This window comes from Chiloscyllium punctatum, chromosome 17 (assembly GCF_047496795.1).
Source record: "Chiloscyllium punctatum isolate Juve2018m chromosome 17, sChiPun1.3, whole genome shotgun sequence".
NCBI classification, from domain to species: Eukaryota; Metazoa; Chordata; class Chondrichthyes; order Orectolobiformes; family Hemiscylliidae; genus Chiloscyllium; species Chiloscyllium punctatum.
In genome coordinates, this window is record NC_092755.1 from 74,225,639 (window position 1) to 74,251,171 (window position 25,533).

The 25,533-nt window shown below is 39.4% G+C and overlaps 1 protein-coding gene across 7 annotated transcripts in view; it reads left to right on the forward strand.

The window, feature by feature from the left end:
• The window catches only part of LOC140487983 (calcium/calmodulin-dependent protein kinase kinase 2-like), a 111,591-nt gene that overhangs the window by 40,886 nt on the left and 45,172 nt on the right, over positions 1 to 25,533 (forward strand). For 6 of the 7 annotated variants that reach the window (XM_072587482.1, XM_072587485.1, XM_072587480.1 and 3 more), the window contains 5 exons: positions 5,625 to 5,672; positions 6,198 to 6,251; positions 6,565 to 6,616; positions 13,559 to 13,692; positions 17,156 to 17,192. In XM_072587482.1, the coding sequence (XP_072443583.1) occupies positions 5,625 to 5,672; positions 6,198 to 6,251; positions 6,565 to 6,616; positions 13,559 to 13,692; positions 17,156 to 17,192 (325 nt within the window). The remainder of the gene's footprint in view (positions 1 to 5,624; positions 5,673 to 6,197; positions 6,252 to 6,564; positions 6,617 to 13,558; positions 13,693 to 17,155; positions 17,193 to 25,533) is intronic. The other variant, XM_072587484.1, reaches the window with a different exon arrangement.

Sequence of the window (25,533 nt, forward strand, 5' to 3'; positions counted from 1 at the left end):
GCAAGTATCAGTGTTTTCAAAAAGATAAAATACTTAATGTCTCCAAAACATTTATTTCCTGTTAACTTTTGGTTTCATACTTGTGTCAGTGTTTATTGTTGTAGTTGCTGTGTAGCACTTCTTGTTCAATTTTGCAGCATCATTTACTGTTTCAGGCTGTAGTGCCTTTGTTCAATGGTTTAATTTCATCATTCTGAATATCATGAAAATATGCTTCATTTGCTCCACAATCTTTGTTTCTTTTCTCGGTCTCTTTCTCCTCCTCACCTTCCTATTTCTCTCTGCTTTCAGCCGACCAATACTTAGCTTCTTCTTGGCTAATGGTATCTTTTGTATGCTTTTCAAATTCTTTATTTTCGTAGCTAATATTCAACTAGGAGTGTGAAACCACATGAAGTGAATGAATCACTTTTTAATATTTAGTATTAATCTGTTTTCTCTTCTCCTTTGTTTCTTTCTCCCCACCTCTCCACCCCAACCATCACTTCAGTGTGCAGAAATACTGTGGATCAAAATTGCATAGGCATCAAACAATAGTTCTTTATATGTGAGCCAAAACTCAGAGTATCAACAAGCTTGTCAATTTCATGGCCTGACACAGCCAAGCAGGATCCTGCCCACTTGATTAAGCATAAGTGCTTCTAACAGAGATTGCTAATTAGAATGAGGAGCAGAATACTGTGTATGAGGCAAACCAGGAACAGGATTTACAGGGCCCTAGGGAGTTTTGCCAAGCAAAAACACCTAGGAGTGCAAGTACATACTCCCTTGAAAGTGGAACCGCAGGTAGACAAGATAGGAATAAGATATTTGGTATGCTTGCCTTCATTGGTCAGAACATTGATTATAAGATTGGGAGCATCATGTTGCAGCTGTACAGGACATTGGTGAAGCCATTTTTATGACACTGCGTACAATTCTGATTGTTCTTATATAGGAACGATGTTGTTAAACTTGAGAGGTTGCAGCAAAGATCCACAAGGATGTTGTCAGAACTGGAGGGTTTGAGTTATAGGGAGAGGCTGAATAGACTGGGGCTTCTTTACCTGGAGCATTGAAGGCTGACTGGTGACTTTAGAAGTTTACAAAATCATGATGAGCATGCATAGAGTGAATAGCCAAAGTTTTTTTTCTAGGATGTGGGATCCCACAACTAGAGGGCATAGGTTTAAGGTGGGAGAGGAAAGATTTAAAAAGGACCAGAAGGGTAACTTTTTCACACAAGGGACTAGGTCAGATTGAGATCTCTGGTTGGTGCGGACAAGTTGGACCGTCATACAGTCATACTGTACAATTCTGTGACTATGATTAATTTACCGTCTGTCATTATCTAAAGTCCATTTTGTACCTCAGCTGATCAGTTGTTAATTTAGATTAGATTAGTTTAGATTCCCTCGTGCAATGTAGACCTGGGTCTTCTTGAGTTTTTTCTTCACACAATTTTTTTAGTCTTCTATGATTTCAGTCTGAGCATGATTCTTGTCACAAAATGTAATGATGCTGGAATTTGAAGTCACTGCATGTATAGTGTTAAAAAAAAATCACACAATGCCAGGTTATAGTCCAACAGGTTTATTTGGAAACACTAGCTTTCGGAGCGCTGCTCCTTCTTCAGGTGGTTGTGGAGTAGGAGCAAAAGACAGAATTTATGGCAAAAGATTACAGTGTCATGCAAGTAAAATGATCTATTTAACAAACCTCAATTGTTGTTACGTCTTTCATCTTTTAGAATGGGTTACAGGTTTTGGTTCATTAATATGTAAATACCAAAACTTTTTAAGTCACATTCTCAAGGTAAATTAAGGTTTTTATATAAAAAAGATGACATCTCAGCTCAGACAGTGCCTTAAAGGTGTGAGTCTGTCTTTATCCCGATCTTGACTCAGACTGGTTCTATATCCAAAGTGAAATTTGCAAAATATTATATGGTTTGTCTGTCTCATTGACAGCCTACTGGTTGTGTATTTTTTGAGCAAAATAGAATGTATCTGTAAATATAATTCTGCAAATACAAATTCACCCCATAGACCAAACCTCAATTTATCTTGAGAATGTGACTTAAAATAAGTTCTGGGATTTACACATTAATGAACTGAAACCTGTAACCCATTCTAAAAGATGAAAGACTTAACAACAATCAAGGTTTGTTAAATATATCATTTTACTTGCATGACACTGTAATCTTTTACTAGAAATTCTGTGTCTAATGATCCTACCCCACAACTACCAGAAAAAGGAGTGGCGCCCCAACAGCTAGTGCTTCCAAATAAAACTGTGGGACTATAATCTGGTGTTGTGTAATTTTTTTTAACTTGTTCCACCCCAGTCCAACACTGACTCCTCCACATCATGCATGTACAGTGACCACTAGGTGGAATCATCGGACCACCTTTTCTTTTAATTGAAAGGCAATTTAGTAAAAGATGACGTAGAATAAGAAAACAGATGAGAATTAATATTAAAATTTGCCAAATGTCATCCTCTATAATAATTTGAAAGATTATAGAATCAATATCTGATGTTTGTGGGCCGTAGCAGACGGCACAGTGGCACAGAAGTTAGCACTGCTGCGTCATATTGCTCGGAATCCGGTTTGATTCCAGCCGTGTGTTACTGTCTCAAGAGTTTGCATGCTTTTGCCCATGTCTATGTGGGTTTCTGCTGGTTTCTCCAATTTTCTCCCACAATCACAAAGATGTTCAGGTTTCGTGGATTGGCCATGCTACAATTGCCCCATAGTGTTCAGGGATTTGCCAACTAGGTAGATTAGCCACGGTAAATGCAAGGATAAGGTGATGGCGTAGATCTGGATGGAATGCCTTACAGAGGACCGCTACAAACAAATGGCCTCTATCTGTACTGTCAGGATTCTACGATTCTTCCATATCTTCAATTTACCACAAAATGTCCTAAAAAAGTTAATAGGTTTAAATTGAAAGGAAATTTGTGACCAAGTAGCATGTGCAGAAAAAAAATTCCTGAAAGATTAAAATTTAGATCAAGCCCCTTCCTAAAATATCTTAAGGATCTATTTAAATGTCTTAAATTTACTTAAGCAGCTTATTGTTGTGGTAAAGTGCATGACAGTGACTCACTTTGTCAGTTTCATGGGGTTTTCTTTGCAAGCAATACTTTAAAAAGATATCCATGATTAAGGGCACACACTCTCAATGCATTTGTCAGAGTTCTGCAGTCAAGAATAGTCTCAATTTCCAGTTTCTCACTAAGTTGTAACATTGATAGGTAACTCTTAGTAAGCTGTTTTTAATTATTTATTGCATCATAGCAAGCCACCTTTGTATGGTATTCTGAATGCAGTAACAAGTTAGAAAAAATTCATCTGATGAAGGCTTTTGGTAATTTAGAAGTGATATGATTTATATACTTAAGTTCATTCTCTTCAGTCTTCAATGGTTTGTGTGTTGCAGAGTCCAGATTGAATGTACCTTGGTAGAATTGAATGCTGTGTTTTGTGAGATTAAATTGAAACAGTATTCTGTAGGTTCACTGAATTACTGCTAGGTTGTAGAGTTGTGATTTGCTTGGAGGATCTGCTTGTAATTGAGCATATATTCACAATATGTTTCTATGGAATTTTGCAGTAATAGGCTGGAATGATAAATGATAAATAATAAAAACAAGGCAGCAGTTGCTTTATTAAGAATATTTCACACCGTTGAATTTAATTGACTGTCATAATAGTAGAAACCGTATTTTTTTTTTGGGTGGATGAACAGTCAGTGTCCTCTGTGTTTATTTTGTTGCTTTAAGTGACTTTTTTGCATCTTAGTTTTGCACCAATGTATTTCAGTTTCAGTGTGAATGTGGACTTGTTGAAATCGCACCTGTTCAATTAGATGTGCAGTTGACAAATTTGTTAAGTTGCCTGCATTATCAATACACTTGTGTATAGTTCATTTTTTATATTCTTTCACAAATAGTATTGTGTGCAGTTAAACCTTTTTGAGTGTAAAGGATTATAACTAAAAAGACATATATTGTGACATCACGTTTGATTGCAGCTACTAGAGTCATACTAGGTTGGTTCCAAAAACCTTTATTGATTCAAAGTTGTTTCAAATGTTTGTATTTATTACAAGGATATAAGTTACACTTGCAAGACCGTGTTTGTTTCTCAACCTTAGTCACCCAAAATTCTGCAGGAGTCAGTCTTTTGTATGGAACAGAAATGGGGGTCTCTTATGTTAAGAGATTCCCATCACTGAGTGATGTTAATCAACCATTCAAGATTTACAGCAGTCTGGTAGGTATAGTAATTGCCTGATCTGTTCCACAAATGAACATATTTATTCTGGAATTTCAAATCGCAACCTCTGAATTGGATGCATCTATATAACCACTTCCTGCTGGATTTACTGATTAATCTGTTAGGTTGCTCCTTATCATTGTGGCTTTCCTGCTGCCAGGTGTCTGAACAAGATCAAGCTTGGCAGTGGGGCTCCTTTGAGATGCGTAGAATCTGGGTGTTTAAGCGCATGAATCTCAAAATGTTAGTATGCAAGTGCAGCAAATATTTGGGAACGTTCATAGAATGTTAGTCCAGGGGACTTGATTGCAAATATACAGAAGTTATGCTTCAGTTAAACAGGATGTTGGTGAGACCGTATTTGGAGTACTGTGTACAGTATTGGTCTCATTTTGTTAAGGAAAAATATAAATGCATTGGAGACAGTTCAGAGAAGATTTACTAGATTAACACATAGAACAGAATGCTTGATCAGATTAGGTTTGCATCTGATAGAGTTTAGAGGAGCAAGACATAACTTGATTAAAGATGTAAGATCCTGGGGGCTTCTGACCTATAGCTGTGGAAAGATTTTTTTCTTGTGGGGGAGTCTAGAATTGGGGGATAGCTTTAAAAATAAGGCATTGTCCATTTAATACAGAGACGGGAAATCCTTTCCCTCAGTGCGTCTCTTTCAAATTCTCTTCTTCAAAAAGCGTTGGATGAAAGCTATTAAATATTTTTAAGGCACACATAGATTTTTGATGAACAAGTGTGTGAAAGGTTGATGGGGAAATGTAAGAATAATCAGTGGAGTAATCAGATCATCATCTATGAATGGCAGAACAAGTTCAAGACACTCTGTAGTCTCGTTCTGCTCCTAATCTGCGTGTTCATTTTATGTTCGTACTTTCCCTATCCTAGAATATCCTGTTAATATTGCAAGACTTTCAAATGAAAGCATAAGTGTTTGCTTTATCCAAGTAATCGAGGAGAAGTGAGTGATTCAAACTTGGTCAACATTTCAACATTGTATTACAGAAAATGGCATGATTAAAAAATTAAACTTGAAAATACTTTGAAAATTCTGAGGTTAGGCTGATATGAATTCACAGCTTTTGTTTTATATAATAACATCAGAAGTTCCCTCTAATTAAGATTATTTTGATTAGTGCATGGAAACCTTTACAATTTAAACAGCATCACCTGCTTTAGGATGAGTGAAAATGTTGACATGCGAAAAGATCGATGTTGCCATGAAGTTGAAAATTAAAAGCCACTGAGGCATGATTAATTGACTATTTTATTAAGTTTTCATGTCAGTGTTCTAATAATATTTCATTTATTGATGATGTTTACTTATATATTTTGTGTACAGGACTGTGTGCAGTTAAACCAGTACAAATTAAAAGATGAAATTGGAAAGGTGAGCATAAAAAAATTACAACGGTTTTATGTAAACAAAATTGTTCTTAAATACTCTTAACGATGCTTTTATGCTGTTTGTCTTTGCAGCTGTACTTCGATATTGAATATTAGAAATGTGAAGTAATTATTTTTGGAGAAAATCTTAGTGTGAAAAGCAGAATTTAGGTACTATATCCACCCACGTAAGCTCCCCCTCTCATTTCCAAGAAAGCTTTACCAGAGGAAAGAAGTGTATATTTGGAAATTGAGCAAGCCAGCAATACATACTTCCCTTCCCTTCCTGCCTAATCTTTGCTTGAACCGTCTGCAACGAAGCAGCTGTCATAAACAATTTTGTGGATTGCTGGGATGCCCTGTGCCTGGCAGACCATCTTGCCATCCTTGCTTAGCTCCTTACAATTTCTTAACAAACATTTGCAGCTTTTGTTGACTAATATTCATGAGATGAATAATTTATGCAAGAGTTATCAATTAATGAATTATACCACAATTGTCTTCTGAATTTATATGTTCTATTGTGCAGGGTTCCTATGGAGTTGTCAAACTGGCATATAACGAAGATGATAACACCTACTATGTATGTGCTGAATAAATTAAACATTTCTCTTATTGGAGATTTTGATGATTATGATTTTGCTGCACATTAAGCAGATTGAAGATCCAGAATGTCATACTTTTAATTATTTTTGTAGATTGGTCACAGCGTAATGACAAATCTAATTTCTGTTCTTAATTTCTGTAAGATATTGTTTAATATGATACAATGAATATAAGTACATTTTTCCGTGTTTTCTGGAATTCAGAATTACTGATTCTTATCACGTTTTGTGAAACTAAAGTTTATTCATGTTTTAAATTTTTAAGCTTCATATATTAAATTTCCTTTGCAGGCAATGAAAGTCCTTTCTAAAAAGAAGTTGATGAGGCAAGCTGGATTTCCACGTAAGTATGGTACATTTAAAGAAAAATATTGCTATATTGAAGTTACAATGTAGAAGTGGTCCATTTAAGCGAACCTGCATATATTGTTATAACACAACCTCACTACCCTGTGTGAAAAATATTTCTTCTGCTCTCTGTCCTAAATTTCTTATATTCAGTTATATATACATTTGTTATTCTAGACCCTCAACTACTGGAGAAAGTTTTCCTTACCTAATTGGACCCATCCCTTCCTAATTTTAAATATGTTAAGAAAATCAATTATGTTTTCAGTTCACGTACAAGGCTGATGTTCGCTGTGCTGTGTTTTTATGGAGTGCCAGAACACTGAACTCTCAACTTGTCCAAAGTGTTTTCAGCCTCATCTAGGCAATATTCAGGGTTTCCAGATGGAATAAAATAAAACTTCTAAAGAAGCAGAAAGTGCAGGAAATACTCAGGAAGTCAGGTGTTAGCATCTGCAGAGAAAAGGCATTAAGCTTCAGGTCACTGGTCTTTCATCAAAACTGATAAAAATTAGAGATGGAATATAATTTGAACAATGGGTTAGTGACGCAAGGACAGTGGAAAGTCTGTAATGGGGTCGTATACAGGAGGAATAGAATGATAGAAGAGCTCATCATACAGGACCCAATGGACCGTGATAGTATGTAAGGGAACGCATGCATGCATAAGGTTCATTTTGGACAATGAACTGGAATACAAGTTAGTGACTGCTGTATAGTTGAATAATTATGCTAAGTTTTGCATATTGGAAAATTTTGTGATGCAAGACAATGTTATTGTTTGCTACAAGACAATGTTATTGTTTGGGCAGTGAGGTTATTGCAGTATTGATTCAGAAAAGCATCAGGAGTTTTTAAGTTAAGAAAGAACTGCTGTGACACACCTCAGATTTGATGAGATGAAGTTTGCTACAAACTGATGGAGCAACGCAGTCAGAATCATCAAAACCACCAGCAGAGCACATCAAACTCTGTCTTTTGTTCATCTTGTTCGTGAATGAGTGTACATGTGTGTATATTTGGCATTTAAGAGAATATAGCTTAACTTGCATTGTAGTAGATTAGCCTCTTCTTCTCTGCCATAATTTAAAGGATTTGTGTTTCCAATATATAGTTATTTTTGTTATTGACGAAACCGGGTATGAATTGCTTTTGAAGTGAATAGCAATCAGTCATGCAAATTGACCACCTAATGATTTAATTGGTTATTTATATATTTGTGACAGCGTCTCAATTATTGGCATGCTCTTCCGAATCAAGTCCTAACAGGTCAAGAACCGAAACTGTCCTTTTCAAGTGAGATTCACGGCGCCAGGTCTGCCTTGTCCCGTAGTGTTTTTGTCATATAATCATCCACTCTTTACCTCATTACTCATGCCTCTTCATTGCCTGTCACATGAAATTTTAAACAAGGAAAGAGGTAGGGTTTCATCCCCTGCTTGGGCCTTGTTGCGTTCATATCATTGACATCATATTCACGTCAGTTCAAACACTGCAAGGCAGGAACTGGCCTCATCCTATAGTGCACAACCTTTGTTGTCAACAGTATGGCCCAGATAGGGAAGCCAGTATCCTACTTTGCCAAAAGGGATCCAGAGGTGTGGTGATGGAGAGGAGAGCAAGTAACTATCTGCTGACTGACAAAGGTGACCATACCACAGACTCCGACAACCTGCTCAGAGGTAATCGCCTGAGTCAGTGCAGTATCCTGGGCGTATAGAAATGCCTAGCACTGCAGAAAGGTGGTAACAATCACTGTGTTCTACAAGGATAAGTGCCACCATCTCTCTGCTCCTCACACTCAGTAGGGCCACCACTCACTCTAACCCTACCACTGCACACATCTCATGGACTGCAACTCTCCCTATTGCATGCATCATGTTCATCATGCTTCTTGCCATTGTAAATGTGTATGCACTTGAACTTTTAAATTATCTGTTCTATTCTTTAGTTGCTGTTGGACACGGTAAATGTGCACCCAATTGAGAAATGAAGTTTCCTCAGACATCCCAAGGATGAAAGACACGGTAGTGGCCATGCATTGCTCATTTCTCATAAGCAGTTGACTCCTTGATTGCAAATTATCTCTGACATCACAAGCCCTTGAACTGTGACTCAATGACAGCATCAAAGTTCCATTATAATCACTTTTAATCAATCTGTTTGGACATGTTAGGGCATGTGGGACTTGAACTTCGATCTTCTGGCTCAGAGTTGGGGATGCTGCCATTGTACAAGAGCTGTAAATCACTGTGAAGAGGATTTGAGCCTGCCTGAGGAAAGCCCATTGGATTTTGAGGGCAACATATTATTGAGGCTAAATCAATGTGCAAGGCTTGTGGTAAGGCCTGACCTGCACAGATCTTCCCCACCATAAGACATAGAAGCAGAAGTTAGGCCATTCAGCCCATCATGTCTGCTCTGCCATTCAATCATGGCCGATAAGTTTCTCAATCCCATTCTCTGGCTTTCTCCCCGTAACCCTTGATCCCCAAGAACCCCTCTATCTCAGTCTTAAATATACTCAATGACATGCCCTCCACAGCCTTCTATGGCAATTGATTCCATGGATTCGCCACTCTCTGGCTGAAGAAGTTTCTCCTTAGCTCCATTCGAAAAGGTCTCCCCTTGAGTCCTAGTCTCTCTAGCAATGGAAGCACTTTCCCAACATTTACTCTGTCCAGGCCATTCAGATTTCTGTATGTTTTAATTAGATTCCCCTCATCTTTCTAAACTCCATTAAGTATAAACCCAGAGTCCTCAAACGTTCCTCATATTTTCATTCCTGGGACCTTTTTTATGACCTTCCTTCTGGATGTGCTCCAGGACCAGTACGTACTTCCTGAGATGTGGGGCCCAAAACTGCACACAGTATTCCAAATATAATCTGACCAGAGCCTTGTATAGCCTTCGAAGTACATCTCTGCTTTTTTTTCCAAGTCCTCTCAAAATACATGTCACCATTGCATTTGCCTTCCTAACTACTGACTCAAGCTGCAAGTTTACCTTGAAAGAAACCTGGACTAGAACTCAAGTCTTTTTGCATTTCAGACTTCTGAATTTTCTCCCCATTTTAGAAAATAGTCCATGCCTGTATTCTTACTACCAAAATTCATGACTTCTCACTTTTCCCACTTTGTGCTCCATCTGTCACTGCTTTGCCCACTTACCTAACCTGTCCAAATCATTCTGCGGCCTCCCCACCTCATTAATGTTACCTGTCCCTGTACCTATTTTTGTATCTTCTGCAAAAGTAGCCAGAATGCCCTCAGTTCCTTCATCTAGATCATTAAATGTATAAAGTGAAAAGTTGTGGTCCCAACATTGAGCCTTGCGGAAAACCACTTGTCACCGGCTACTACCCTGAAAAGTCCCTGTTATCCGTACGCTTTGCTTTCTGCCAAGTTTCTATCCACACTAGCACCTTGCCTCTAAAACCATGGGTCCTTTTCTTACTCAGTAGCCTTCTTGAAATCCAGGTAGATAAATCCATTGGCTTTCCTTGGTCTAAACTGCTCATTACTTCCTTTAGCAGAGTTCTATCAGATTTATCATCGACCCACTTTTTGAAAAACAGAATCAGTAATGAATCCAAACATCTCCTGGAGGAAAAGATTCATTCTTTCTATCAGCTTTTCAAGGGAGCACATTACCATTCAAGACTAGGTGGTGTACACTGGGCAGTTCACATGTCCATGTTTCCTCATTGCACAGTGGCCTGCCAAGGAATATTGCACTAAATTCTAGTTCTTATAAATGAAATGCTGTCCTACAGGTCACTGAAGCATTTTACAGCAGTTTAGCAGTCTAGATGGTATCTGAAATATTGAAGGCACAACTCATGATGGAAGGGTTAAAAAAAAGAGATACCTCACAATTACTCCCAACCTGCTGCTTATAACAATAGACTTCTCTGCGCAACACTTGGCTTTCATGTATGAATGAAGCCTTCAAAGAAACACAGCATTGGTGCCATGCAGTGTTTGTGCCCTGTCTCACTGACTGCTGTCTTCTCCCTATTTGTAAGTAAGAACATAAAGTGAAGATAGTTGAAAGTAGGATCACCCTGAAAATACCAAGCATATACTCATGTCGATAACAAAGCACTTATTCAGCGGCAGAAATGTTCAAGAACTCCAAAAATAACCAGGTTCACGTGTACATTAGAGTAACTATTGGTCAATTATTTTATGCTCCTTTACATTTTTAGACGATACTGTTAATCCTCCATTTCCCCTGCATTCAGAATATTCCCCACACCCTAAGACATACAAATACCCACACCCCCATACAGGCACATACACGGACACTAACAAATGCATACTTTGTTGGCTGCAGTTATGAACTGCTCAACATGTCTCAATGATGAAGCGCACCCTTTTTTGCCTGTACTCCAAGGCTCTGATGGAGCAGTCCAGGTATTCAAACCTCATTTTGTGGATGCCTGCAACCTGTTCGACTATGTTTCTGGTGGAAGTTTGGATAATGTTATATATTTGCTCTGCTCACACATGAGTCATATTTGGGACAGGATAGTCTCCCTGAAGCTATCTCTCTGTGACCCAAGAAGGAGGAGAAACTTGAGTTCTGTAGTGTGTATGCATCATGGCAACACTCAGGTTAACTGCTGTGTACCTCTAAAATCTAGCATCTGTAGCCACACAAGTTTAACATTGATGGAGTAGAACTCCTTTCTGTTGGCATATTCTGCAGGTTGATCATAAGGTGTTCTCAAATTGAGTGTGATCTATAGCATCCTGCACTTGGGGGCACCAATGATGGTAAAAGGTTTCACAGGGAGAAAGTGAGGACTGCAGATGCTGGAGATCAGAGCTGAAAAATGTGTTGCTAGAAAAGCGCAGCAGGTGAGGCAGCATCCAGGGAGCAGGAGAATCGACGTTTCGGGCATAAGCCCTTCTTCAGGAATCCTGAAGAAGGGCTTATGCCCAAAGCGTTGATTCTCCTACTCCTTGGATGCTGCTTCACCTGCTGTGCTTTTCCAGCAACACATTTTTCAGAAAAAATTTCACAGCCCAGATAATTTGACTCTCATCATGGGGAAATATATAAACAGATGCATTCTGGGGAAAATTGCATCAGTGGTAATTCTGCATTTGTGGGCTGAGAATTTGGGAGATTATACACTGTTTCTCAAAATGAGTGTCAGCATAAAACGCATTGCAGCTATAAACTTGATGGGACAGGATGGCCACCTATTCCTTCCATGTTCAAGGTCTGCTGCAACTGGATGACATAGTTTGGTGAGAATGACATGAGACCTCCTTAGTTTGCAGTTTCCAAGAGCTGTGAAAAAATGACAGACAGTCTGCTGATGGGGGTCTGGACGTTTTCCTGTGCCATCTTGGGGGATCTGCATCATCGTCGTCGTCTTCTGGAAGCTGTACGAACAACCACTGATATTAAATCAAAACAAATTATTGTATATGCTGGACATCAGAGAATAGCAGAGAAAATGCTGAAGAAACTCAGCAATCTGGCAGCATCTGTGGAGAGAGAAACAGAATTAATGTTTCGAATCTGGTATGACCCTTCTTCAGAACCATTCTCAAGAAATGGTTAACTCTGTTCAGAATTCTTCAGCACTGTTCTGAAGAGCCATGGAAGTTCGTTACTATGGATGGGCCTTGCTGGTGACTTTGGTATTACTGTTTCCTTTGATACTGTTTCATCTGTGCAGCAAGGCAGAAAGTAATCCAGCAGCTGCAATGTCCATATCAAATACATGAGCTGAGTATTGTGCAGTTGCTTTTGGATCGAAAATAGCAAGGTTTCAAGAGGAGCTAAAAGGGCAGATGATTACATCCTGCATTTGCAAGGAATGGTGCCTGGCAACTGGGACAGTGTGTTGGGGTATTATTTGGAATGCATCAAAGAGGGAACAGTTTTTTAGAAAGCTGAAGGGGAAAGGAAGCTGTCTTTAATGTTAGCATCCCACTGAAAATGGTGGAAAATAATCTGTTAAATGTGGAGGCTGTGAGGGCAAGGGAAACCCATTCCTGGTTCGGGGAAGGGGTGAAGAGTGCAGAAATGTGCCAGAAATGGTTGGGGGCCCTTTCAGATGTAGTGGAAAGAAAATCTTAGGTGAAGTACAAAGAAGACCTTTCTGACACACTAATATAGAAGTTTGCATCATTGGAACAATTGTGATAGGACAAGAATCTGGAAGAATGGAATGAAATCATTGCAAAGTATTGATTGTGAAGAAGTATAATCAAGCTGGCAGTGGTGGCTATCAGTGGGCCATAATGAATATTGGACGGTAGCCTGCCATTGGCAATGCAGACACAGAAGTCAAGGGAGGCAAGGGAAGAATTTGTGATGAACTGCACGAAACTAAGAGAATGGTGGAAGTTTAAAAGCTATGTCCATGTTGTAGAGTTAGAAATCATGAGAGAATGGGGTGGCAGAGAGATTGTGACTGATATTTTCAGTGGAGAAAAGTGACTGGGAAAAAACTAAAGAAATAGAAAGTAGCTAAACTCCACTACAGTGTGATTTTAATGTCTCAGGAGAAAAGTATTATTCATCATTTACATGACGCATTTGTGTTTGGAGTACAGTGTGGGAAATTACGAGGATGCAGCCTGAGATTTCCCAAGATACAATTCTGGCAGGTTTGCTCCTGTTGGCAATTCTGGAAAACGATATGTTGTTTCATTAATGTGAATGATTCCTCTCACCATTCCAACCCAAAATAGTTTTCGACAATTAGATTGAAAATATTTTGTGCCTTCCCCAGCTTAATATTGGTACTGCCATTGGACTCTGTTGTTCATCCAGATATAACCTTTCAAAAGCAAAATGGTTAGCTTTTATTTGATTTCAATACAAAGTTGTGAGGAAGGGTTACTTATGATGAGCCATTAATTTGACTGTGTGGCCACCTAGCAGATAACAATCCTATTCTGTCATCTAGGTCGTCCCCCACCTCGAGGTGCCAAAGTTGTTCCACAAATCTCTGCACAGCCTAAAGGGCCTTTGGATAGTGTGTACCAAGAAATTGCCATTTTGAAGAAGTTGGATCATCCAAATGTTGTCAAACTAGTTGAAGTATGTTTTACTTTTCCTTTCTCCATTATTCAAGAAATGCTGGTGAAAGCATGTAAAAGGAGGCAATTTGCTTTCGCATTTTTCATTTATATCCATATTTAAGTTCATATAGCTTGTCATTTTAGATATTTTAAAAATACTGCACCAGACTTTAATCAAATCTCATTCATTGTAATGTATACTTTTAAAGAGTGAGCACTTCTGAGAGCCATAATTATCCTGTTCCTGTCTATGTAAGCAATAGAATTAACTTAAATCATTTAAGAAGATATTTATTGCATTTCAACAGATTAGTCATTATGCTTTTATGTTATCTGTCTCTGGCAACTCTTTGAGGATAGTTGCAGAATGTCATTAGTTTATGCGAATGTAGACCACATATTTCTACTCCAAACAAGGCGGTAAAAAGCGGCAGCTTCTTGGCAAGCACAACTGAGTTTTTCTCTCTTTTTGCCATTCTTCAGACCTGATATCAGAAGTCCTGCTCCTCCAAAAATAGATTAATTAAGACGTGAAAAAGATAAGTTAGTTACTTTATCTAGTCATGGTTTTGTTAAGGCCCATTGAAACAGCATTTTACTGTAGCTCAAACCTAGAGTTAGTGTGGCAGTTGAAGAAGGAGATTTGAAATAATAGAAGAATACATTTTCTTTTGTTAGAGCGTGACTATGAAAATATTAGCATGTGTATCATGATGGAGACATAGGAGGAGAGAAGGTTTTTAACACAGGTTAGAGAAAGCAATTTGCATGGTACAACTTTGCACAATCACTATGCTATTATATGTAAATGCATGTTTTCCTTTATTGAGCACATTGGCACAATACCATAAATTATAGTCTACAATATGAATTCTGTGTTCTTCCCATCTCCTTAACTAGCTCCTAACTGTTCGCTTCTGAAGTATAGAACAGCTTGCTATTAGGAAATAAATCTGTTGACATTTTAAAGTTCATGAATTCTTTTATACGACATCCACTGTTGTATGCAAGTTGAGATTAAAACTGAAATAAAAATGGGGATTGAAAGAGGGTAATTTGGAAATGTCTTCAGAATTTCTGTTTTCTGTCATGATGTATCGTTTAATTTGCATAATCTTGTCATTTTTGGTTCAGACTTATTGCTCTTTTCCCAGGATAGTGTTAGTTCAGTGTTCTTGCATCTTCAGCTTTCAGTTGCGCTGTATGTATCCTGTGCAATATTCATGGCTTGCTCATGTGTACTACTTTGTGTAATTATTTGTTCCAGACTTCTCACTTTGATCCTCGATATAATTAGCAGCAGAAACTTGTTTTTTTTTATATTCATTGTGGGATTTGGGCATCGCTGGCTGGCCAGCATTGATAGCCCAACCCTGTTCGCCTTTGAGGTGGTGGTGAGCTGCCTTCTGAATCACTACAGTCCACTTGCTGTGGGTTGACCCACAATGCCAGTCGGGAGGGAATTCCCCAGGATTTTGACCCAAATGACTGTGAAGGAATGGCAGTATCTTTCCAAGTCAGGGTGGTGAGTGGCTTTGTGGAGAACTTGCAGGTAGTGGTGTTCCCATGTACCTGTTGCCCTTACTTAATTCACAAACCTAAGGGCTGTTTTTCCGACTGAAAATCTTATCATAACACCCACCTTGTAAAATTATCTTTCCTCAATTAAATCTTGAATCAAATCTTGAATCATTTGCATTCTTCACAACTAATTAAACATCTGGGCATACTGACGAGTGGCTTTTTAGCTGCTTAACTATTGCTATAGAAAGCAAGAATGTGGACATTGCATAAGGACAAGTTTAGGCTAAATAATTCATTCCAAACCCAGATCCCTCTTGGCCCCTGTTTCCTGATTCTCATACACTTGAGAGTATTCACTGTTGCAAGTTATATTTGAATAACAACCTCTTTGAGGATGGTTATCCATATATGAACTACGTTATGTTAAATAACATTGATTCAGGAGGAGTGGAGGCAAGAAAAACAATGATTATTGCAGAAGTCATGTTTGACTGCTATTTTTAATTCCAGGGAATGAAATTACTTTCCAAGAAATCATGGATTTCAAAATGTTTTATTCCAATTTAATTAAAACAGGAACAATTTCCCTTTTTTAATTTAAAGATCAATGATAGTCCCATTTGAATATAATTTTAAATAAAGCCTCAGAAGCAGCACTCATGCCTACTCTAGTTTTTGCTTTGTATCATTGTGACCCATCCAAATTGACTTTGTAGTTTGCATGCTCATGATAATGTATATTACTTGTTATAGTTGGTTTCATTTTTTTTCTCTCTAGTTGTCATTTAGTTTGAACACATCTATTCTTGGCTATTTGATATTATTCTGCTTTAAATGTAAAAAAAAAGCACTCAAGTGTGTTCTTTGTTCATGAACACAATGTTTTCTGCTTAGTTTTCTGTCTCTGCCATCCTCAAATGCCCAGTTTTCCAATAAATAATAGATGGTAATTGGTTTGTGCAAATTACATATGTTCGTTTCATATGCTATTTTACCTAATCAATTCTGATACATTCATCTCTGATTTGAGTGTCGTATATATATGTTTATGTTCCTGTATTTCCTTATCAAACACTGTTAGCATAATCATAGAATCCTACTGTGTGGAAACAGGCCCTTCAGCCCAATAAGTCCATACCGACTCTCCAAAAAGTAACCCACCCAGATCCATTCCTCTACGTTTTACCCCTGACTAATGCACCTAACCTACACATCCCTGAACACTATGGGCAATTTAGCATGGCCAGTTCACGTAACTGCGCATCTTTAGTCTGTGGGAGGAAACCGGAACACCTGGAGGAAACCCACGCAAACATGGGGAGAATGTGCAAACTCCACACAGATCGAATCCAGGTCCCTGATGCTGAGAGGCAGCAATGCTAATCACTGAACCACCGTGCCGTCCTGTGTCCTTTTTCTTCCTCCTATCTCTCTATATTACATTATACCATTCACTTCAAGAATTCTTATAGTATGAGCTCTGCAGTCTTGATACACTCTGGTTAAGGAAGTATCTTTGTAAATCCCAGTTTAAAGATTAGTAGAACATCAACTGTACTTGATTTCTCCCTCTTTTATAATTTCCTCAAGCATTTAGATGGTCTAAGGCTAGTGTTGGAAACTTTTCTTCTAATTGACTGGCTGTTACAATAAAATGTGTGTATGTGTATACAATTGCCTGGCAATTGTGATTTGAAAGTAGATTGAAGAAATTGATATGTGGACATCAATATAGCCTGAAAGGCAGAGCTACTTCCCACACAAAAATTAAATGACTAAAATCCTTTTTAAAAATAATAGCAGTGGGCTTTACATTCTGGTCTTGCTAATGATACCTACATCTTCAACTTTTTTGAACTGTGGGTCCTCCAGCATGTATTCTGTTTCTTGATTTATATTCCTTGTTGAAGTATAAGCATGTTTCCAAGATGTGTTTTCTTGTTTGTTTATTCTTACAGGTGCTCGATGACCCCAGTGAGGACCATCTGTACATGGGTATGTTCCAATATTTCTTTTGTCATATTTGAGTCATACACCACATAAAACTCTTGCTGAATATAGTAATCAACAGCAAATAGTTTTAATGTTAACAAATTGTGAGAATCAGTAAAATAACAAATCTTACTTGGCATTTAGTTAGAAATTAATAATTATCTTTTTGCTCTGCAGCATTTTATTCTAGCACACTACTTGGCAATTTGAGCTATTCATTTTAGAGTCACGTTATTTTCGCATACAAATATTGACAAGTTGCCACCACTTTCTCCTAAGATTTGTTAAATTATAAGGCCATGAGGCATAAGAGCAGAAGTAGGCTACTCAGTCCTTTGAGTCTGCTCTGCCATTCAATCCTTTTCCCCTTAAGCTTTGATCCCCTTATCAATACAAATCTGTCTATCTTAACCTTGAATATACTTGATGATACAAACTCAATAGGCCTCTGTGGTAAAGAATTCCACACATCCATTACCGTCTGAGGGAAGAAATTCCTCCTCCGCTCTTCTTTTTTATATGGATGACCCCTTGCTCTGAGATTATGCGCTGTGATTCTAGACTCTCCCACATGGGGAAACAACTCTTTGCATCTATCCTGTCAAGTCCTGCAAGAATCTTGTATGTTTCTAAAAGGTCATGTCTCATTCTTCTAAATCTAGTGAGTACAGGCCTAACCTACTGAACCTCTCCTCATAAGACCTCTTCATACCCGGGCTCAATCTAGTGAGTCTCCTCTGGACTGCCTCTAACGCCAGCCTTTATTTCCTTAGATAAAGTGACTAAAACTGTACATGGTATTCCAGCTGCGAACTTATTCAATTTTAGGGAAACCTCCCTATTTTTATACTCCATTCCCTTCCCTTTGAAATAAATGTCAATGTTCCATATGTCTTCCCCATTACCTGCTAGCTTTTTGTGATTTATGTATGAGTACCCCCCAAATCTTTGTCTGCTGGAGCTTTCTGTTGTCTTTCTCCATTTAAATAATAATTACTCCTCTATTTGTCATGTATTTGTGTAATTATGGTGGGTCATTACTTTGAGTCTGATCATGTGAAGTTATAATGATGTTGTCGGGATACCTTAATGCCTGTAGAATAAACATTTCTGTAATAAAACTCCTGCTATTTAACACCTTGACTCCTGATCCATCATGGAACTTAATCAAGAGAAAAACCAGCAATGAGGTTATAGACTGTTCTGAGAACCATTGGTTCAAGCCACTGATTCATCAAAAAAAAGAAAGAATCATGGTCCTCATGGCAGATCTCACAGCCACTTCAATAAAAAGAAGCAAAAAAATCAAAATCGTCATACTGGATTGAAGCAGGTAGTCAGCAAAACAAAATCACCCCAGGGAAGAGATGAACAGTGTGCAGGAGTTTGCCACATGTTCCAATCCAAAGGAACACTAATTAATTTCTCATATCGGAAAATGTGTTGATATAAGGTGTAGACTTGGAAAGAAACCTGCAGCCTCAGCAATACCTTCTTTTAAATGGGAAGCAGTGAAGTAGTGTTAAAAACCTTTTGTGGTACATCTTGCTATGCCTTCACATTTTAAATAGAGGGCAGAAAAGTTTGGTACCTTGGACTGTATGATGAAAATATAGACCTATAATTCCTACACAGAGATTCCATCTTTTTCTTCAAGCTAACAGAATTGACACAAATATAGTTGTTCCTGAGTATTATAAAGAGAAAGCTTTTAACCTGCTGAGCATTCTGCAGGTTCCAAAATTTGTGAAGAAATAGTAGCAATCCTACAGAACCATTTTTCACCAAAACCATTGCTGATTGCTGAAAGGATCAGATTCTACAAATGCAATCTGCACAATGATGAATCCAGCTCCCAGTTCATAACAATTTAAAGTCAGTAGAATTCTGAGAGTTCGGAGACAACTTAAATTATTCTATCAGAGACAGACTGTTGTGTGATTTAAGATATGAAGCAATCCATATCAAAGGTACCTAGAGGAAGGAAGCTAAAGAAGGTACTTGAGCCAGCAGCCAAGAAAGCTCAACAGCTAAGCTCGATGATAAAAGTCATAAAATGGTGGCTGAGAGATTTGCACCGATGCAAACTCAAAACTGTCATTGGAATGAAAAATAAGTCATGCAGCAGCAAATATCTATATGTAGTATGCAGAAACTGTATGCAGAGTCTGGAAAAAAAGGACACGTTTGAACGGACATGTTTGAGGAAGAAACATGAAAAGGATACAGCAAAAGTACAGCAACTACAGAGTAGGAAGAAAATCTGCACAGTACAGAAAAGGCATGAGAAAAGCCGCGAATTCTTAGTCCAAAGCGAAACTGTTATTAAAAGTATTAGCCATTGCAAGCAGCATCAACTGATACTGTGTCACTCCCTTACTGAATGGCAAACTGTTAAGAATGGAGGTAGACACTGGGGTGGTGATTTCATTCATACGTGAAAATGTGTATCAGAAACAGCTGAGGATTCTGGGTAATCCAAGATGGAGGACGGGAAACATTTCTGGCTGTAAGAGCTGCTCCTTTTTTTTTTGAGGTATTTTAGGTGTTGGAGGAATTTCCTCGAATTCCAGGAGCAGCAATTACTGTTTTATATGCTGTTGCATTGTTTTGGAACTTTGGGAAAAAAAAGTCAAAACAACAGCAGTTTTAAAAGGGAGAAGAGCAGACAAAGGAAGCACATGGTGAGGACAGTGCAGGAGAGAGAGAGAACCTGCTTTTGCTGTTTGAATTAGTGTATCGCTGGACATCGGAGTGCATCTGGGAAAATGAACAAACAGTGAAATTCACAACTAATCTTGGAGGAACTGTTGGGCGAAGTTCACAGCACAGAAGCAGATAAGTTAATTGTTGTTTTAAGTCTGTCCAAGAGAAAGGCTGTATTAGTCAATACAGTGGGTTCTTTCTTGATGATATGTTTTTGGAGATAAGTCTCTTGGTTAAACTTAAAATATTAGCCATAGCTATTAACTTAACCTGGGGTAGTGTTTGCAGAGAAATAAGACGGTGTTATTTTCTGGGTCTGCAGATTGTGAAGGAGCAAAAATGGTCTTTGCAGTGATATGTACTTCTTGTCAGATCTGGGAGTTTATAGAGAGTTTAAAGGTTGCTGCAGATTATATCTGCCATAAATGCTGTTGAATGCGAATCTTAGCAGATTGAGTGGATCGGTTGGAGAGACAGATAGAAGCGATGAGGAATTTGCAACAGTATGTGATGGATGACAGTTATAGAAAGGGGGGAAAGTCTCGGATACAGTCACATAGATGGGTTAACTCCAGGAAGGGTAAGAGAGGTACGCAGCTAGTGCAGGAGTCTTTTGTGGATATACCCATTTCACACTGTTTTAGAAATGTAGGGGGTGATGGATTCTCAGGGGAACGTAGCACGAACAACCAAGTTTCTGGTATTGAGACTGGCTCTAATGCAACAAGGGGCACATTGGCTTCCAAGAGATCAATTGTGTTAGGGGATTCTGTAGTCCGAAGTACAGACAGACAGAGACGTTTCTGTGGCCAGCAGAGAAAAAGCAGAATGGTGTGTTGTTTCCCTGGTGCCAGGATCAAGAGGTGGGGGGGACCCAGGGAGATAGTGAGGAAAGAGATCGATCTGAGACAGGTACAGCTGAGAACAGAAATGAGTCAAACAGTCAGGGCAGGCAGGGACAAGGTAGGACTAATAAATTAAACTGCATTTATTTCAATGCAAGGGGTTTAACAGGGAAGGCAGATGAACTCAGGGCATGGTTAGGGAACATGGGACTGGGATATCATAGCAATTACAGAAACATGGCTCAGGGAAGGGCAGGACTGGCAGCTTAATGTTCCAGGATACAAATGCTGCAGGAAGGATAGAAAGGGAGGCAAGAGAGGAGGGGAGTGGCATTTTTGATTAGGGATAGCATTGCAGCTGTGCTGAAGGAGGATATTCCCGGAAATACATCCAGGGAGGTTATTTGGGTGGAACTGAGAAATAAGAAAGTGATGATCACCTTATTGGGATTGTATAAAAAGACCCCCCCAATAGTCAGAGGGAAATTGATAAACAAAGTTTTAAGGAGATCTCAGCTATCTGTAAGAATAACAGGGTAGTTATGGTAGGGGATTTTAATTTTCCAAACATTGACTGGGACTGCCATAGTGTTAAAGGTTTAGATGGAGAGGAATTTCTTAAGTATGTACAGGACAATTTTCTGATTCAGTATGTGGATGTATCTACAAGAGAAGGTGCAAAATTTGATCTACTCTTGGGAAATAAGGCAGGGCAGGTGACTGAGGTGTCAGTGGGGGAGCACTTTGGGGCCAGCGACCATAATTCTATTCGTTTTAAAATAGTGATGGAAAAGGATAGCCCAGATCTAAAAGTTGAAGTTCTAAATTGGAGAAAGGCCAATTTTAATGCTATTAGGCAAGAACTTTCAAAAGCTGCTTGGAGGCAGATGTTGGCAGGTAAAGGGACGGCTGGAAAATGGGAAGCCTTCAGACCATAAGACCATAAGACATAGGAGTGGAAGTAAGGCCATTCGGCCCATCGAGTCCACTCCGCCATTCAATCATGGCTGATGCGCATTTCAGCTCCACTTGCCAGCGTTCTCCCCGTAGCCCTTAATTCCTCTAGACAACAAGAACCTATCAATCTCGGCCTTGAAGACATTTAGCGTCCCGGCTTCCACTGCACTCCGTGGCAATGAATTCCACAGGCCCACCACTCTCTGGCTGAAGAAATGTCTCCGCATTTCCGTTCTGAAATGACCCCCTCTAATTCTAAGGCTGTGTCCACGGGTCCTAGTCTCCTCGCCTAACAGAAACAATTTTCTAGCATCCACCTTTTCAAAGCCATGTATTATTTTGTACGTCTCTATTAGATCTCCCCCTTAATCTTCTAAACTCCAACGAATACAATCCCAGTATCCTCAGCCGTTCCTCATATGCTAGACCTGTCATTCCAGGGATCATCCGTGTGAATCTCCGCTGGACACGTTCCAGTGCCAGTATGTCCTTCCTGAGGTGTGGGGACCAAAACTGGACACAGTACTCCAAATGGGGCCTAACCAGAGCTTTATAAAGTCTTAGTAGTACATCTCTGCTTTTATATTCCAACCCTCTTGAGATAAGAGACAACATTGCATTCGCTTTCTTAATCACAGACTCAACCTGCATGTTTACCTTTAGAGAATCCTCGACTAGCACTCCCAGATCCCTTTGTGCTTTGGCTTTATTAAGTTTCTCACCATTTAGAAAGTAGTCCATTCCTATATTCTTTTTGCCAAAGTGCAAGACCTCGCACTTGCTCACGTTAAATTCCATCAGCCATTTCCTGGACCACTCTCCCAACCTGTCTAGATCCTTCTGTAGCCTCCCCACTTCCTCAGTACTACCTGCCTGTCTACCTAACTTTGTATCATCGGCAAACTTCGCTAGAATGCCCCCGGTTCCCTCATCCAAATCATTAATATATAATGCGAACAGCTGTGGCCCCAGCACCGAACCCTGCGGGACACCGCTCGTCACCGGCTGCCATTCTGAAAAAGAACCTTTTATCCCAACTCTCTGCCTTCTGTTAGATAGCCAATCCTCAATCCATCCCAGCAGCTCACCTCGAACACCATGGGCCCTCACCTTGCTCAGCAGTCTCCCGTGTGGCACCTTATCAAAGGCCTTTTGAAAGTCCAGATAGACCACATCCACTGGGTTCCCCTGGTCTAACCTACTTGTTACCTCTTCAAAAAATTCCAACAGGTTTGTCAGGCATGACCTCCCTTTACTAAATCCATGTTGACTTGTTCTAATCAGACTCTGCTCTTCCAAGAATTTAGAAACCTCATCCTTAATGATGGATTCTAGAATTTTACCAACAACCGAGGTTAAGCTGATTGGCCTATAATTTTCCATCTTTTGCCTTGATCCTTTCTTGAACAAGGGGGTTACTACAGCCATCTTCCAATCGTCCGGGACCTTTCCTGACTCCAGTGACTCTTGAAAGATCTCAACCAATGCCTCTGCTATTTCCTCAGCAACCTCTCTCAGAACTCTAGGGTGTATCCCATCGGGGCCAGGAGATTTATCAATTTTAAGACTTTTTAACTTTTCTAGCACTATCTCTTTCGTAATGGCAACCATACTCAACTCAGCCCCGTGACACCCTTTAATTTTTGGGATATTACTCCTGTCTTCCACTGTGAAAACTGACGCAAAGTACTTGTTAAGTTCTCCTGCTATTTCCTTATCTCCCATCACTAGGCTCCCTGCATCAGTTTGAAGTGGCCCAATGTCTACTTTTGCCTGTCGTTTGTTTCTTATGTACTGAAAGAAACTTTTACTATTGTTTCTAATATTACTGGCTAGCCTACCTTCATATTTGATCCTCTCATTTCTTATTACACTCTTTGTTATCCTCTGTTTGCTTTTGTATCCTTCCCAATCTTCTGATTTCCCACTGTTCTTAGCCACTTTATAGGATCTCTCTTTTTCTTTAATACATTTCCTGACTTCCTTTGTCAGCCAAGGTTGTCTAATCCCTCCCCGGTTAATCTTTCTTTTCTTGGGAATGAACCTCTGTACAGTGTCCTCAATTATACCTACAAACTCCTGCCATTTTTGCTCTAGTGTCTTCCCGGTTAGCCTCTGCTTCCAGTCTATTTTAGTCAGTTCCTCTCTCATGCCCTCATAATTACCTTTATTCAACTGTAACACCATTACATCAGATTTCGCCTTCTCCCTTTCAAACTCCAGACTGAACTCTACCATATTATGGTCGCTACTTCCTAAGGGTTCCCTTACTTTAAGATCTTTTATAGAGTCTGGTTCATTGCAAAGCACTAGGTCCAGAATAGCCTGCTCTCTTGTGGGCTCCATGACTAGCTGTTCCAAAAAGCCATCCTGTAAGCATTCCATGAATTCCCTTTCTTTAGATCCACTAGCAACATTATTTACCCAGTCCACCTGCATATTGAAGTCACCCATGATCAATGTAACCTTGCCTTTCTGACATGCCTTCTCTATTTCCCGGTACATGTTGCGTCCCTGGTCCTGACCACTGTTAGGAGGTCTGTACACAACTCCAATTATGGTTTTTTTGCCTTTGTGGTTCCTCAATTCCACCCACACAGACTCCACATCATCCGACGCTATGTCATTCAATACCATAGATTTAATTTTGTTCTTAACTAACAAGGCAACCCCACCCCCTCTGCCCACCTCTCTGTCTTTTCGATAAGTCGAAAAACCATGGAGGTTTAACTGCCAGTCCTGACCCCCCTGTAACCAAGTCTCTGTGATGCCTACTACATCATAATCATTCACTATTATCTGTGCCATTAATTCATCGGCTTTGTTATGAATGCTACGAGCATTCAGGTAAAGTGCCTTAATGCTAACTTCCTTATTAGAGATGTTGTAAGTCATATGTCCTAAGTTATCCTTGCTTTTTTCTGCATTCTCAGTCTGCCTCAATTTTAAATCCGCCTGGAAACATGCTATCCTGCTGCTTATCTTTCCATTTACCTCCATACTCCCTGTTGCTTTCACTTTCCCTTCCCCCCAACTCAGAAGTTTAAAGTCCTACTGACCACCCTATTTATCCTCTTCGCCAGAACATTGGTACCTGATCGGTTCAGGTGGAGACCGTCCCAACGGTACAGATCCCCCCTGTTCCAAAACTGATGCCAGTGCCCCATGAAGTGGAATCCCTCTTTCCCACACCAATCCCTTAGCCACGTGTTTACCAAATGAGATAACAAGAATCCAGAGAAAGTATATTCCTGTCAGGGTGAAAGGGAAGGCTGGTAGGTATAGGGAATGCTGGATGACTAAAGAAATTGAGGGTTTGGTTAAGAAAAAGAAGGTAACATATGTCAGGTACAGACAGGATAGACCGAGTGAATCCTTAGAAGAGTATAAAGGAAGTAGGAGTATACTTGAGGGAAATCAGGAGGGCAAAACGGGGACATGAGATAGCGTTGGCAAATAGAATTAAGGAGAATCCAAAGGGTTTTTACAAATATATTAAGGACAAAAGAGTACCTAGGGAGAGAATAGGGCCCCTCAAAGATCAGCAAGGCGGCCTTTGTGTGGATCCACAGAAAATGGGGGAGATACTAAATGAATATTTTGCATTAGTATTTACTGTGGAAAAGGATATGGAAGATATAGACTGTCGGGAAATAGATGGTGACATCTTGCAAAATGTCTAGATTACAGAGGAGGAAGTGCTGGATGTCTTGAAACGGTTAAAAGTGGATAAGTCCCCAGGACCTGATCAGGTGTACCCAAGAACTGTCTGGGAAGCTAGAGAAGTGATTGCTGGGCCTCTTGCTGAGATATTTGAGTCATCGATAGTCACAGGT